This window comes from Sciurus vulgaris (assembly GCF_902686455.1).
Source record: "Sciurus vulgaris genome assembly, chromosome: 4".
In the NCBI taxonomy this organism is placed as follows: domain Eukaryota; kingdom Metazoa; phylum Chordata; class Mammalia; order Rodentia; family Sciuridae; genus Sciurus; species Sciurus vulgaris.
Genome location: NC_136464.1, coordinates 138,717,164 through 138,731,997, shown reverse-complemented (window position 1 = coordinate 138,731,997; position 14,834 = coordinate 138,717,164). Strand labels below are relative to the sequence as shown.

Below are 14,834 nucleotides of genomic sequence, written 5' to 3'. Positions count from 1 at the left end.
AGGGGTCCGGCAACCCAGATATGTTGTTCATCCTCCCACCACGTGAACAGTAGCGGGCCTGAGTTGAGCCCGTTGCCTTTGGAAGGTATGAAACCCCAGCTATTTCTTGGGAGTAACAGAAAATGGATGACACAACCGCACAAGTTTAAACAACACACATTACAATTCGGTGAGGTAGACCATTTTGTGAGGAAGCATGCTCAGTCACAAGAACATGGACACCACATAGCCCAACAAATTAGGTAAGCAAATTAGGTTCTCATCCTGACAATTTCCAAAAGGGTCTTGGGTTACACATGATATCACTGGAGAGTTCTACCGCACATTTAAAGAAGTACTCATCCCAATTCTATGGAGTCATTTCCAGGAGGTAGAAGAACAGGGGACGGTTCACAATTTATTTTCCACAGCTGGTGTTGCCCGATTGTTCTACTGCAAAAGGTGGCTCCGAAGGAAAACAACGAACACAACCGAGGATTGACAGGCCAAAGGGCATGGTGAATGTGGATGTGAAAGTCCCTAGAGAGCGCAGGCCCGAGACATCCTATGATCGTATGGGCTGATGTAGGATTGTGGCGTGACACAGTTCCACTTCCACGGGTTGGAATAATAAAACACGGGAAAAATAGGAGGAAGAGTGAGTGTTTGGGGTTAAATTATATCCCTGAAATCTTTTATGTTTAGCTCCTAACCCCACACCTAGGAATGAGGCCTTCTTCTGAGAAATGGCATTGTGAGGATGAAATTCCCTCAGGATGAGGTCATAAGGCAGTAGTGGGAGCAACGTGCCCATTATGAGGAGGGCAGGGGTGCTATCGGGTCAGTGGGACTTGTGTCCTTATAAGGAGAGCAGCCTGGGTTGCTGCTTCCGTTGCGCTGGTGTCTTTATGTGATCATTTTCTGTCCTGTGGAGGTGGTTTTTGGCGTGAAATATGTGAATTCCCTTACCTTTCATCTTGGGTATGTTTTGTGTTTCTCGCGGGCCGACCACTTAATGAGAGAGAGAGACCACTCTGATGTGAACCTGTGGCAGTGTAACTTCAGTAACGCAGAGACATTACTCCCCCTACACAACTGCATTCTGATCCCCCTCACTTACCGACGTCACCGTGTACCATGTGTGTGCGTGGTGTGTTCACTGTCATAGGCTGGAATGAAGGCTGAAGTGGCCTCTGAGGGTCGGTGCTGCTCAGCGTGGTGAAACAATCTGTAGGCGTCCCCTGTGCCAGCAGTGCCCTGTGCTGCCTCTCTGGAGAAGTATTCTCTTCCGTGCCCTGGAGCCCTTGGTGGGTGTGGGCTTACACATAGCTGAGAGGTCCTCGAGGCATCTTTCCTAGGGTGTCTGTGCAAAGTACTTAGTATCCCTTGCAAGGCTGCAACCTCTTCAAGAAGCTTGTCTTCCTTAGCCTCATGTACGTGTGCGCATTTCTGGCTCAGCTGCAAGCTTTTAAAGTGCTTTGGCTTTAACGCTGCTCCCCATTCATGGCAAACCAGGCCGCAGTCTGCCGGTAACATCCGTGCCAGTGACTGAATGTGCTGTGCCATCCCAAAATTCGCTCCACCAGAGTAAGTAGTTCATCCCTTTAAATTCAGAATCACTGCAGATCTCGGGGCATGAGTAACACGTAATGGAGTCCTCTGTGGCGGGCGAAACCCGGGGCCCAGGGTTACGCCACGTGCATCTAAAGATGGGGACTGGCAGAGAGCAAATGGCATCCTAATTATGCTTGGAGAATGGCAGGACGCGTTTACAATTGGCTGTATGATAATCAGTTCAGCCGCCTAGCGCGTGGACAGATATACTTTACATGTATGCTCAAGCGAGTGATTGCTTGACCTTTAACAGGATTGGATGGTCATATCTGGTTACAATTGCTTATGCATGAGACTGCTTATATATTGAGGGTGTTATTTGAATAAAGGGGAAGCTGCTTCATGAACCTTTGAAGCGTACGTGGCTTTCGTCCCGCTGGTAGGGCCGTAGGAGCGAGAAGCCGCGGTTTTCCGGAAGCGGAGCCGCTGGAAGCAGCCTCAGCGGCAAGCAGCGGTTCTCTGTAGTCCTCAGTGCCAAGCACCTGTTGGTTAGATCTGTCAGTCACTGATAGTTACACCCACCACCTGAAAAGAAGAGCCGAGAGAAGGACAACGTGATTCAGGGTCATGATTTCAGAAGTCTGGGTCCAGACATGGCCCACGGAATCGCCGTGGGCCAAAGGTGAGGCGGCACACCGTGGGAAAGGGGCCCAGCAGAGGAGAACTGTTTCCTACATGAAAGCTCGAAGCAGAGAGCGGGAAAGGAGCGAGAGAGCAGAAGCACCCCTCCAGGGCATGACCATTTATCGCCACACCTCCTCCAGTCACACACTGCCTGTGTAGGGTCACCTCCGGGAACTTCCATTGAAACGAGGAGGGTCTTCATTGGGCTACAGCTCTCACAAGCCACTCATTGGACCTCAGAATCCTCCTGCATTAACAGAGAACCTTTGAGAGGGAATACGTCCTGTGCAAACCGTGACAGGCTGCGAGCCCATCTTCCAGGGACCCCCAGGGGGAGGATCACACACTCAGGCCCGGCCTCAGCACGTCAGTGAGACCTCGTCTCAAAAAGCTGGGGATGTACTTCAGGGGGAGAGTGCTTTCCTAAAACGCGGAAGACCCTGGGTTCAGTAGGCAGGATCTTGGGTGGTGAAAGGGGGTGCAGGGGAGAATGAGTTCTACCCTCCCGCCCCTTCCATCATGCGAGGAAAGGGCAGTGCAGTTGTTTGGCCTTGATCTTGCCAGTCTGCACAGCTGGGAGAGGTTAAGTTCTGGTACTGTGTATTACTCAGTGGGAGGTCTTCTGTTACAGTAGCGGGGGGAGGACCCGGTCTCATCCATGTCTTCAGTCCGTGGGAAGGCCACTTTGGATGGTTCCAGCATTCTTGGCTGTCACGTTTTCTCCTTTATCACTTGGAATGTGTCAACCCACTGCATTTTGGGTTGCAGGTTTTCTACTCAGACTTCATTGAGTACTTTATGGGGAAATTTGGATGCGCCGTTCCTCCCTCTCATGCCCACAGGTGTTAGTAGCACGCTCCACAGTGTACATTGTGGCACGGTGTCACCGTGTGAGTGAGCTGCTACCATCCTTTTGGTACCAGTGATTTGGAGTTGGAAGAAAAGGGGATGATACCTTGAGTATAGACATGTTGAGGTCTTCCACAGCCAAATGTTATTTCAGATTTCTGAACTTAAATTGAAAAGTGAATGAAAGCGTTGTACAAATTTTAATTTCTCAACAAGCAGACATGGATGTATCTCTACTACCCCAAAAGCAAAAAGCTTCCAGAGTTCATTCTTCTTCTTTTTCTGAAGTGGGAAAGGTCCTGGGGGCCCACTAGTGAGATGACCACAGGGGTTATGGCCACTTTGACTGGGCCATTTCTTCTCTGACCTCACAAGGAGCCATTGTGAGGGAACCTGAAACAGCCAGTATATAAGCGGGTGGCCGCGGCTGGGTTTTTGTCCATTAAGTACAGGAAGCTCTTGGTGGTGACCTGTCGGACTCCCAGATAGTTAGAGCGTTTGGTGGTTGGCGGTTGGTGGTTGTGGTCTTTGGATACTGGTGTTTTTGATTTGGGTTTTTTGTTTTTTGGTTTTTTTTGTTGTTGTTGTTTTTTATTTTGGTCTGTTGTTTTGTTTGGTTTGTGGTTTTTTCTTTGTTTGTTTGTTTGTTTGTTTGTTTGTTTGTTTTCTTCTTAGCTAGCATCCTTGGGTGGGGTTCCCGCTGAGGATGCGTAGGCAGAGTAGAGAGACTAGTGTAGCGTTGCAGGGGCCCTGCTCCTGCGAAGAGGCGGCCTTCCGGGACCGCTATGAGGTCCTGAGGACCATCGGGCGTGGTGGGAGTGCCGAGGTGCAGGTAGCCCGCCATCTCCTCACCGGGGCAGAGGTTGCAGTGAAAGTGCTGCCGAAGGTAAAGGGGAAGGCGGCCCTCTCCCTCTCCGAAGCCAGCGTGATGAGGTGGCTGGAACACCCCCACGTGATCCAGCTCTTCCAGGTGATCGAGACCCGTGAGCACGTCTACTTGGTGATGGAGCACGCGGTGGGGGGCCCGCTCAAGCACATCCCTTCCCGGGGCATGCGGCAGGAGGAGGCGCGGAGGGTGTTCCGGCAGATCGCGGGGGCGGTGGGCTACTGCCACGGCCAGGGCGTGGTGCACCTGGACCTGAAGTTGCCCAACGTCGTGGTGGATGCGGCTGGCACCTGCAAGCTCATCGACTTTGGCCTCAGCCTGAGGGTCAGGCCTGGGCAGAAGCTGCGCAGGTGCTGGGGCACCCTGGCCTACCTTGCTCCCGAAATCCTCCTGAGGCGGGAATACCAGGGCCCCCCAGCGGACGTGTGGAGCCTGGGCGTCATCCTGTTTTATATGTTGACCGGAAGGTGCCCCTTCAGGGCGCTCTTGCGCTCCGGGATGGTGAGGCGGATCCGGGAGGGAAGGTACCACATCCCTGAGCGCGTTCCGCCCCGAGCACGCAGCCTCATCCGCAGCATGCTGAGCCTGGACCCGGCGCGGCGCCCGACGGTAGAGCAAGTCCTCCAGCACCCGTGGCTGAGGGAGGGTGAGGAGGCTTCCCCCCGTCAGGATGGGGAGCCACCCCCCAAACGCCCAGACCCCGCCATAATGGCAGCCCTGTTGGACTTGGGTCACGACCCGTACGAGGCCTGGGTGTCTCTGACTCGGGGCAAGTTTGATGACGCCGCGGCCGCCTACCTGATCCTTCGGCACCAGCTGAGCCAGGGGGCGGGCTGCGCGTGCAAGGGGAGGCCTGCGCGACCCGCACACCCTTCCCATGGCTCCGTCCTCCCGAGGAGGAGCACCAGCGAGCTTGCCCTTCGCGCCTGTCCCTCGGCCCGTGACCATCGGCTCCCCGAGGAGGCCCAGCACACAGGGCACAAGGACCTCAGAAGGGTCAGCCTGGCTGGCACCGACCTCCGCTGGCTGCTCCAAAGGACCCCTGCACCTGCCCCTGCGCCCCAGAAGCCCAGCCATTCCCGCAGAGATACCTCCACAGGGCAGCCCAAGGCCTGGAAGCGGGTGGCCAGGAGGCTCGCTTCCTGCTTCCGCCAGCTGTGTTGCTGCGAGCCCTGTGGCAGCGAAGAAGGGACTCCTGAGACCAGAGAGCAGAGACGTGGCAGAGGCAGAGCGAGAGTGGCTCCCGTGTGATGGAGAGCTGCGTCTGACCCACCCCACCGGCAGCTGGAGGACGCTGTGCTCTCCGCATGCAGACCTCAGGGCCTGGGCCTGGGCCTGGGTCCCGTGGACTCCAAACCCCTGCAGGAGCCAGGTGTGCAAACTGGCTCAGGCTTCTCTGCACCAGGCGCAGCCAGAGGCACCTGTGGATCTGCCTGGACAACAGGAGTCTCCTCTGCCCCCGCCTGCGAGAGACACCAGAGACTGTTTCTCCCTGGGACACTGGTCCCTGCCCGGCCCTTCTCTGTCCTTTCCCCCATATTTCTGGAAGAGCAGAGGCTTTTCTTGATAGCTTTGTTTCTCAAAAACTTTATAATAAAATCGATGTTCCGAAGATCAAAAAAAAAAAAAAAAAAAAACATGTGCTTAAGAAAATGGGGGAGTGGGGAGGGCCTCAAGAACTTGGATGGGCTCCACCAGCAGCTCATTCCGAGGCCGGGCAAGATCGTGTAGCTCCCTCTCCCGGTCAGTGCATTTGAAGACTCGATCACCTTGAGCCAGTGCAGATGGGGCGTCCTCGGTCTCAGGCAATGAACCTGGGTGCTCACTCGCCTTTAGCCATTTTCCTTGGGGACTCAGTTACTTTGTCCCAGTGTGGTCGGAGACTCACCTCCTTGACCCGGTTTGGCTAGAGACTCTCCCCTGGAACCAGTGTAGGCATGGCTTACATTAGCTGGTTCCGTTTTGCCAAAAGGAACTTCTCTCCCAGTCTTCAGGTGCCTCCCTGAGGTGGGCAGAGAGGGTGGGTGGCAAGTGTTGGAGAAGTCGTATCTGACAGGCTCGGGTCCGGGCCAGGCTTGGAAAGGCATCTTCCAAGGCATGCCTAAGGCCAGTGCCCACTTTTCCCTTCTGGGTCACTAATGCCGCTTTCTCCCCAAGGCCTTCTTTGGTCCCCAGCTTCCTACGGTCTCCTGTTCCCTGCTCGCCATAAGTGCACTCAGGTGGGGATGGGTGTTTGGGCCCATGCAAGTGCCCAGCGGACAGGAGGTCACAGGCAGGGGTCCGGCAACCCAGATATGTTGTTCATCCTCCCACCACGTGAACAGTAGCGGGCCTGAGTTGAGCCCGTTGCCTTTGGAAGGTATGAAACCCCAGCTATTTCTTGGGAGTAACAGAAAATGGATGACACAACCGCACAAGTTTAAACAACACACATTACAATTCGGTGAGGTAGACCATTTTGTGAGGAAGCATGCTCAGTCACAAGAACATGGACACCACATAGCCCAACAAATTAGGTAAGCAAATTAGGTTCTCATCCTGACAATTTCCAAAAGGGTCTTGGGTTACACATGATATCACTGGAGAGTTCTACCGCACATTTAAAGAAGTACTCATCCCAATTCTATGGAGTCATTTCCAGGAGGTAGAAGAACAGGGAACGGTTCACAATTTATTTTCCACAGCTGGTGTTGCCCGATTGTTCTACTGCAAAAGGTGGCTCCGAAGGAAAACAACGAACACAACCGAGGATTGACAGGCCAAAGGGCATGGTGAATGTGGATGTGAAAGTCCCTAGAGAGCGCAGGCCCGAGACATCCTATGATCGTATGGGCTGATGTAGGATTGTGGCGTGACACAGTTCCACTTCCACGGGTTGGAATAATAAAACACGGGAAAAATAGGAGGAAGAGTGAGTGTTTGGGGTTAAATTATATCCCTGAAATCTTTTATGTTTAGCTCCTAACCCCACACCTAGGAATGAGGCCTTCTTCTGAGAAATGGCATTGTGAGGATGAAATTCCCTCAGGATGAGGTCATAAGGCAGTAGTGGGAGCAACGTGCCCATTATGAGGTGGTAAGGGCGCTCTCGGGTCAGTGGGACTTGTATCGTTATAAGGAGAGCAGACTGATTGCTATTTCAGTTGTACTCCTGTCCTTATGTGATGATTTTCTCTAGAATCTAGTTGATTTTCATAGTGGGATGTTTGAATTCCTGTCCCTTTCATTTACATATGCTTTGAGGCTCTCACAGGCATTCCATTGAATGTGAGAGAAATACCACTCTGATGTGAACCTATGGCAGTGTAACTTCAGTAAATAGAGAATGCTGCTCCTCCACATCTCCATTCTGATCCCCCTGACATACTGATGTCACAATGTACCATGTGTACGCATTGTGTGTTCAATGCTTTAGAACAGAATGGAGGCTGGCGTGACCTCTCAGCATCTGTGTTACTGAGAATTTTGAAAACAATTTTTCGGTATCTCTTGGTCCAGTAGTGTCCCATGATGTTTCTTCAGAGAAATATTCTTTTCCTTACCCTGGAGCCCTCATTGGCTATGGGCTTATACGTTCCTGAGATGCCCTCAAGACATCTTTCCTATTGTGTTTGTGCAAAGTACTTATTATCTCTTCAAACGCTTAAATCTCTTCAACAAACACATCTTCTTTAGCCTCAATTTTACATGAGCTTTTCAGGCTCAACCCAACCACAACGTTGAAAATGCTTTGGCTTTATTTATGCTCCCCATTGGCACAGCAAACCATGCTAAAGACTGCCAATAATATCCATGCTACTGACTGAATACTTTGCTATCCTGAAATTTCCTCCATCAGATTAAGTCGTACAATAATTTTAAATTCAGAATCACACAGAGTCTGAGGACATGAGCAAAATGTAATTGGGCTCTTAGCACCAATTTTTGTTTCAGTTAATTATTTGAGTCAGTGGTAGAACACTCCCCACATCAAAACAACATCATTTAGGAGGAAAATGTTATTCAGGGTCATGATTTCATGTTTTTTTTTTTTTTTCTTTAGGTTATTGTGAATGGGGTAGTTTTCCTAATTTCTCTTTAGGGGATTCATCACTGATGTATAGAAATACATTTGATTTATGGGTATTGATTTTTATATCCTGCTTCTTTGCTGAGTTCGTTTATTAGTTCTAGAAGTTTTCTGATAAAATTTTTTGGATTTTTTAAATACAGAATCATGTCATTGGCAAGTGGTGATAGTTTGAGTTCTTCTCCTATTTGTATCCCTTTAATTTCTTTTGCATAATTGCTCTGGCTTGAGTTTTAAGAGCTAGGTTGAATAGAAGTGGTGACAGAGGGCATCCCTGTCTTGTTCCAGTTTTTAGAGGGAATGCTTTCAATTTTTCTCCATTTAGAATGCTGTTGGCCCTGGGCTTCACATAGATAGCTTTTAAAATATTGAGGTATTTTCCTACTATCCTCAGTTTTCTAATGTTTTGAAGATGAAGAGGTGCTATATATTGTCAAATTCTTTTTCTGCATCTATTGAGGTAATCATGATTCTTATCTTTAAGTATATTGATGTGATGTACTATGTTTATTGATTTCTGGATGTTGAACCACACTTTCATCCCTGGAATGAACCCTACCTGATCATGGGGCATTATCTTTTTCGTATGTTTTTGTATGCAATTTGCCAGAATTTTATTGAGAATTTTTGTGTTTATGTTTTTCAGAACCAGTGGTCTGAAGGTTTCTTTCCTTGATGTGCCCTTGTCTGGTTTTGGTATCAGGGTGATATGAGCCTCGTAGAATGAGTTTGGAAGGGGTCCTTTCTTTTCTATTTCATGGAATACTTTGAGGAGGCTTATGCGTTCCTGAGATGCCCTCAAGACATCTTTCCTATTGTGTTTGTGCACTATTTGGGTCATAAATATTTATGATTGTTATGTCTTTGAAGGTCTTGTAGGACTCAACTGAGAATCTGTCTGGTCCTGGGCTTTTATATGGTTGGTAGACTTTTGATGGCATCTTCTATTTCATTGCTTGAAATTGATCTGTTTAAATTGTGTATGTGCTCCTGCTTCAGTTTGGGTTCACCATAAGTCTCTAGAAATTTGTCTATGTCTTTGAGATTGTCTATTTAATTTGAGTATAAATTTTCAAAATAGTTTCTAATTATCTTCTGTATTTCAGTAGTGTTCATTGTGATACTGCCTTTTTCATCACAAATTTTAGTAATTTGAATTTTTCTTTCTCTTTGTTAGTGTGGCTAAGGGGTTTATCAGTTTTATTTATTTTTTCAAAGAACCAACTTTTTATTTTGTCAATTTTTTGAATTGTTTCTTTTGTTTCAATTTCATTAATTTCAGTTCTGATTTTAATTATTTCCTGTCTTCTCCTACTTTGGGTGTTGATTTGTTCTTCTTTTTCTAGGACTTTGAGATGTAATGTTAGGTCATTTAGTTGTTGACTTTTTATTATTTTAATGAATGAGTTCTATGCAAGGAACTTTCCTCTTAGCACTGTCTTCATAGTGTCCAAAGATTTTGATATGTTGGTGTTCTTATTTACCCCAAGTATTTTTTTAATTTCTTCCCTGATTTCTACTGCTATCCATTCATCATTCAGTAGTATATTATTTAGTCTCCAGGTGTTGGAGTAGCTTCTATTTTTTATTTTATCATTTCTTTCTAGTGCCATTCCATTATGATCTAATAGAATGCAGGGTAGTATTTCTATTTTTTTTTTTTTTTGTATTTGCTAAGAGTTGCTTGTGGCATAACATATGATCTATTTTAGAGAGGGATCTATGTGTTCCTGAGAAGAAAATGTATTTGCTCTTCGATGGATGAAATACTCTATGTATGTCTGTTAAGTCTAAATTATTGATTTTATTGTTAATTCTATAGTTTCTTTGTTTAGTTTTCATTTGGAAGATCTATCCACTAGTGAGAGAAGTGTGTTAAAGCCACCCAGTACTAATGTGTTGCGGTCTATTTTATTCCTGAAATCAAGAAGGGTTTGTTTGATGTACGGAGATGTTCCATTGTTTGGGTCATAAATATTTATGATTGTTATGTCTTCTTGATGTATGATTTCCTTCTGACTAACTTTGACTTGAAGTCCATTTTTTCTCATATGAGGATGGAAACCCTGCTTGTTTATGCAGTCCAGGTGAGTAATATGTTTTCTCTTATCCTTTTATCTTCAGTCTGTGAATGTCTTTTCCAAGGGGGTGAGTCTCTTGAAGATGACATATTGTTGGGTCTTTTTCAAAAAATCCAATCTGCCAGTCTATGTCTTTTGATAAATGAGTTCAGGTCATTAACATTCAGGGTTATTATTGAGTTATGATTTGTTTTTCCAGTCATTTTTTAAAAATTTGACTTAGTTTCTCTTTTTATTGACTTTTCCTTTAGTGTATTTCTTCCCTTTACTAGTTTTCATTTTTTTTTTTTAAATTTCTCCTCAGGGAATGTTTTGCTAAGAATATTCTGTAGTGCAGGCTTTCTAATTGTGAATTCTTTTTACTTTTGTTTATCATGGAAGGCTTTTATTTCATCTTCAAATCTGAAGCTTAGTTTTGCTAGATATAAAATTCTTGGTTGGCAACCATTTTCTTTCAGAAAATTGTTTATATATTATTCCAGGACCTCCTGGCATTAATAGCCTGAGAAATCAGCTGAGATTCGAATTGGTTTCCCCCTAAATGTAATTTCATACTTTTGTCTCATAGCCTTTAAAATTCTATCCTTATTCTGTATGTTAGTCTTCTCATTATAATGTGCCTTGGTGTGGGTCTGCTGTAAATTTGTACATTTGGGGTCCTGTAAACCTCTTGCAGTTGATTTTCCTTTTCACTCTTTAGATTTGGGAGGTTTTCTGATATTATGTCACTGAAAAGAGAGTACATTACTTTACTTTGTATTGCTGCATCTTCATCTATCCCAATAAATCTTAAATTAGGTCTTTTCATGTTATCCTATATTTCTTGGAAGTTCCATTCATGGTTTCTTACCATCATCTCTGTACAGTTGGCTTTATTTTTAAGAGTATATATTTTGTCTTCATTGCATGAGGTTCTGTCTTCCAAGTGGTCTAGTCTATTGGTAATACTTCCCATTGAATTTTTAATTCGTTTTATTGTTTCCTTCATTTTGAGGATTTCTGCCTCTTTATTAAAGTGATCTTTCACTTCCTCCATTTTCTTTCTGATACCATACTTTATTTCAAAGATGGTTTAACTATGTATTTTCTAAACTCCTTCTATGACATTTCTTTAGTATGTCATCTATGGATTTTATTTTTGGAACATCTTGGTTTGTTTGAGGCAATTTGTTCCCTTGTTTTTGCATGCCGTTGTGTGTCTTCCCATCTAGCAGTATGGATTTGAGACAGTATAGTTCCTATCCTTTAGTCTTGTGTCTCTGAAGGCTTCCTTTAAGGGAGAGACCAATATTAACTGCACTCAATGCAAACAATATATAGCTTTATACCAAATAGCTCCTATTAAGGCATCTACAGTTTTGTCACAATAAACAGAAATGATGCATTCAATTAATTTCCACAATATAAACAGTAAGTTTGCTAAAAGGATTTACCATTTAAAAATGATAGACAAAGAAAGAATAGAAGTAGTGTAGAATGTGATGTTTATGAGGGAGAAGGAGAGAAGATAGAGGTAAAATTTTATAGTACAAGTCAAGAAGGAATTAATAGAGGTTAGCTGTTAGCATGAGAGAAGAGAGAAAGAGAACCCAGGGAGACAGATTAGTGAGAGAAAAAATATATACAGATTTTTTAAAAAGTAAAAATATAAGAAAATACAACAAAACTGTAATATACTATACAAACATTCCATTCTTCAGTAAATTGATGCATGAAAATATTTGTATTTAAAGATGATAGAGATGTGAGATAGAGGGGGTGAAAAAAGGAAAGTCTCAATGAAAAACTGAACAATTTTTTCTGCAGGCTTTCAAAAGTTTCTTGGCTTCCCTTCTCCATCAACAGGTGAGGTTGTCTGGAGTTTGATGGTAGCTCCAGTTCTGTGGGTGCCAGACTGGATGGGTGGGTGAGCAGATAGCCAGATACCTCATGCCCTCTTCCAGTCTACCCACCCATTGCAGCCATCCCCTTCCAACCCCATACACTTCAGGACTCACTGAGCTGGAGAGAGCCTGATTCTTTCCAGTTTCTCCAACCTGTGCTTCCCCCAGAGAAATGCCCCCAATCTCTCACTATCTATAGTCTTGCTAGGCCCAGACTCAGTCACATAGACCCAACCACAATCTGACAGATCTGGGCTTCAGATTCCCCAGGCTCTTCTTTGTTGCAGTGACCAGAGCTCAATGCCATTCCAACTTGCACAGAGATCACCAGGAATGCACTCACACAAAGGATCAACCATGCAAACAGTCAGCAAATTGGTTGCTACTAGCACACCCAGCAGCAAGACCTCAGGTGCAACCACACCTACAGGTATCCCAACAATAGATCTCCTGGCCCTGGCTGGTGTCCCCAGCCTGAGGTGGCCATGCCCCAAGGACGTGGCAGTGGCAGAAGCAAACCTGCAGGACCCTTGGCCCTGGGCTCCCAGGCCCTGGTCAGTGTCCCAAGATGACAGCAGTCACATGTAACCAAATCTCCAGATACCTTGACAATGGACCTCCAGGCAGCACTGGGTAGCAGGCAATCCATGAGCAAACAGTAGGTGGTCTGTGGGTAAACAAGGGGCAATCAGCAGGCAAACATGAGTAGCAGGCGATGGGCAGGGAAAAGGTGGATGAACAGTGGGCAATCCACTGGCAAACAGCAGGTAATCTGCTAGCAAATGGCAGGCAATCATGGTGGGCCAATGGGAGTGAACAGTGGGGAATGGGCGGATAGCAACAGCTGCCTTGCAGAGAAACAGTATTTCCTATTCTTGAAATCTGAGTCACTAGGAATGCAGCCTCCATCTAGTCCACCATCTTGGATCTCATGCAATCATATTTTAATCAGAAGAATTCATATTTTTTAATTACTTTATTGAGGGGGTTGACAGATAATATTTGTACGTACTTATGTGGTAAAATATGATGTTTTGATTCATTTGTTGGGTAGGGATTGTATCACTTCTGTATTTTGTTTTCAGTGTCTTATGATGAAAATTGTTTAGTTCTGATGAAGTTTCATTTATCCATTTTTTTCTTTAATGATTTGTTCAGTATTGTTCATTTGTTGGTTTGTTTCCTAAGGAATCTTTGCTTACTCCAAGGTCAGAATGTTTTCTATGTTATTTTCAGAAGTGTCATAGTTTTGACTTTTCTCTTTAGTATTAATACTCATTTAAAATTAATTTTTAATATGGTATTGTAGTGGGTAACTGACCCAAGATTGGATATAAAGTAAACTGAGGACACTGCCCTGGAGAGTGAGAGTTCTCCTCCCTCTGCTCCCGCCAGATGGGTTTCAGGAAAACTAATTAGCACCATTTACTCCTTCCTTTTAGAATGTAAAGGACTTTCCCTGGGACCTAACATCCCTTTGAAGTATGAATGCCCCTGTGAAAACTGGGAACTCAGGGCTAGAGATACAGAAGACTTTTTAAGACAGTTTCCCTTATCACAGTCTGTTTTTGTAAACAGTTCCCACTCTTAAGACCCTTATACACAATCATATGTTGTTTTTTGAAAATTTGTGCCCAATTATGTACTGTTTTAGACTAGAAAATTTATGGCAGTAGGTAGCGCATAAATGTTATAAAAAATTGGTCAGAGGTGCTCAGAATTTTGGAGTGTTAATCTCCTCTGGGCCCGCAGGTGTAAAATAAAGTCTATTTTCTCCAACCCTTCTGAGTGCCATTTTGTTGTTTCCCACAACAGTACAAGGTAGGCTTCATCAATCAAACAAGCAAAGATATTGATTTTATTCAGGATACATCAGTATAATGGCCCTCATATTCACATGGAAAAAGATTGCCTAGGAAGTTCTCCCAAATTCTCTGTAGTTGCCTCATTTTAGAGGCAAATCCAGAGATACTCATGGTCAACATTTGAGATATTGGCTTAGAATATTTTGATGTTCCACACAAGCACTGCTAAGACAGAACAAAGATCAATGTGAGAAAAAGGTGAGTAGAATACCACAGAAAAACTGGCATCCAATAGAAGGCACAGCACAGGGTAGAGTTTGGGATACAGGAATAATTAGTAATGGTAGGTTTAATGATGAGGCGAACACCTCAGGAGGGCAGAGTCTTTGAAGAGCATTGAAGAAAGTTGTAGGTTTGGTTTAAAGATAGGGTATGAATGTACAAATGAATTTAAATAAATTTAAATGTGAATATATAAATATCAATGTCAAAATACACATGAATATTCATATAAATATAAATAATTTCTGCATAAGAAGGTTAGAATTTGGGGGTAGTGTTAAGATTAGGACTAGGTTTAGGGTTAGGGTTAGAACATAGATGATAGATAGATAGATAGATAGATGATAGATAGATAGATAGATAGAATATATATATATATATATGCTACATATATATTTAGCACATATATGTGTGTGTGGCCAACATTTAAAATGGAGAAAAATTGAAAGCATTCCCTCTAAAAACTGGAACAACACAGGGATGCCCTCTGTCATCACTTCTGTTCAACCTAGTTCTTGAAACTCTAGCCAGAGAAATTAGACAGTTCAAAGAAATTAAAGGGGTAGAAATGGGAAAAGAAGAACTCAAACTATCACTATTTGCCAACAACACGAGTCTATGTTTAGAGGATCCAAAAAAATTTCACCAGAAAACTTCTAAAACTAATGAATTCAGAAAAGTAGAATATAAAATCAACACACATAAATCTAATGTATTTCTATTCATAAGTAATGAATCCTCTGAAAGAGAAATTAGGAAAAC

At 44.5% G+C, this 14,834-nt stretch overlaps 1 protein-coding gene across 3 annotated transcripts in view; it reads right to left on the bottom strand.

Moving 5' to 3' along the window:
* Window positions 1-12,394: 12,394 nt before the first annotated feature.
* WBP4 (WW domain binding protein 4) overlaps window positions 12,395-14,834 on the bottom strand; it is an 87,052-nt gene continuing 84,612 nt past the window's right edge. For all 3 annotated transcript variants that reach the window (XM_079136530.1, XM_079136529.1, XM_079136533.1), the window contains one exon: window positions 12,395-12,652. In XM_079136530.1, coding sequence (XP_078992656.1) covers window positions 12,410-12,652 — 243 coding nt within the window. In that variant the 3' untranslated portion in view covers window positions 12,395-12,409. The remainder of the gene's footprint in view (window positions 12,653-14,834) is intronic.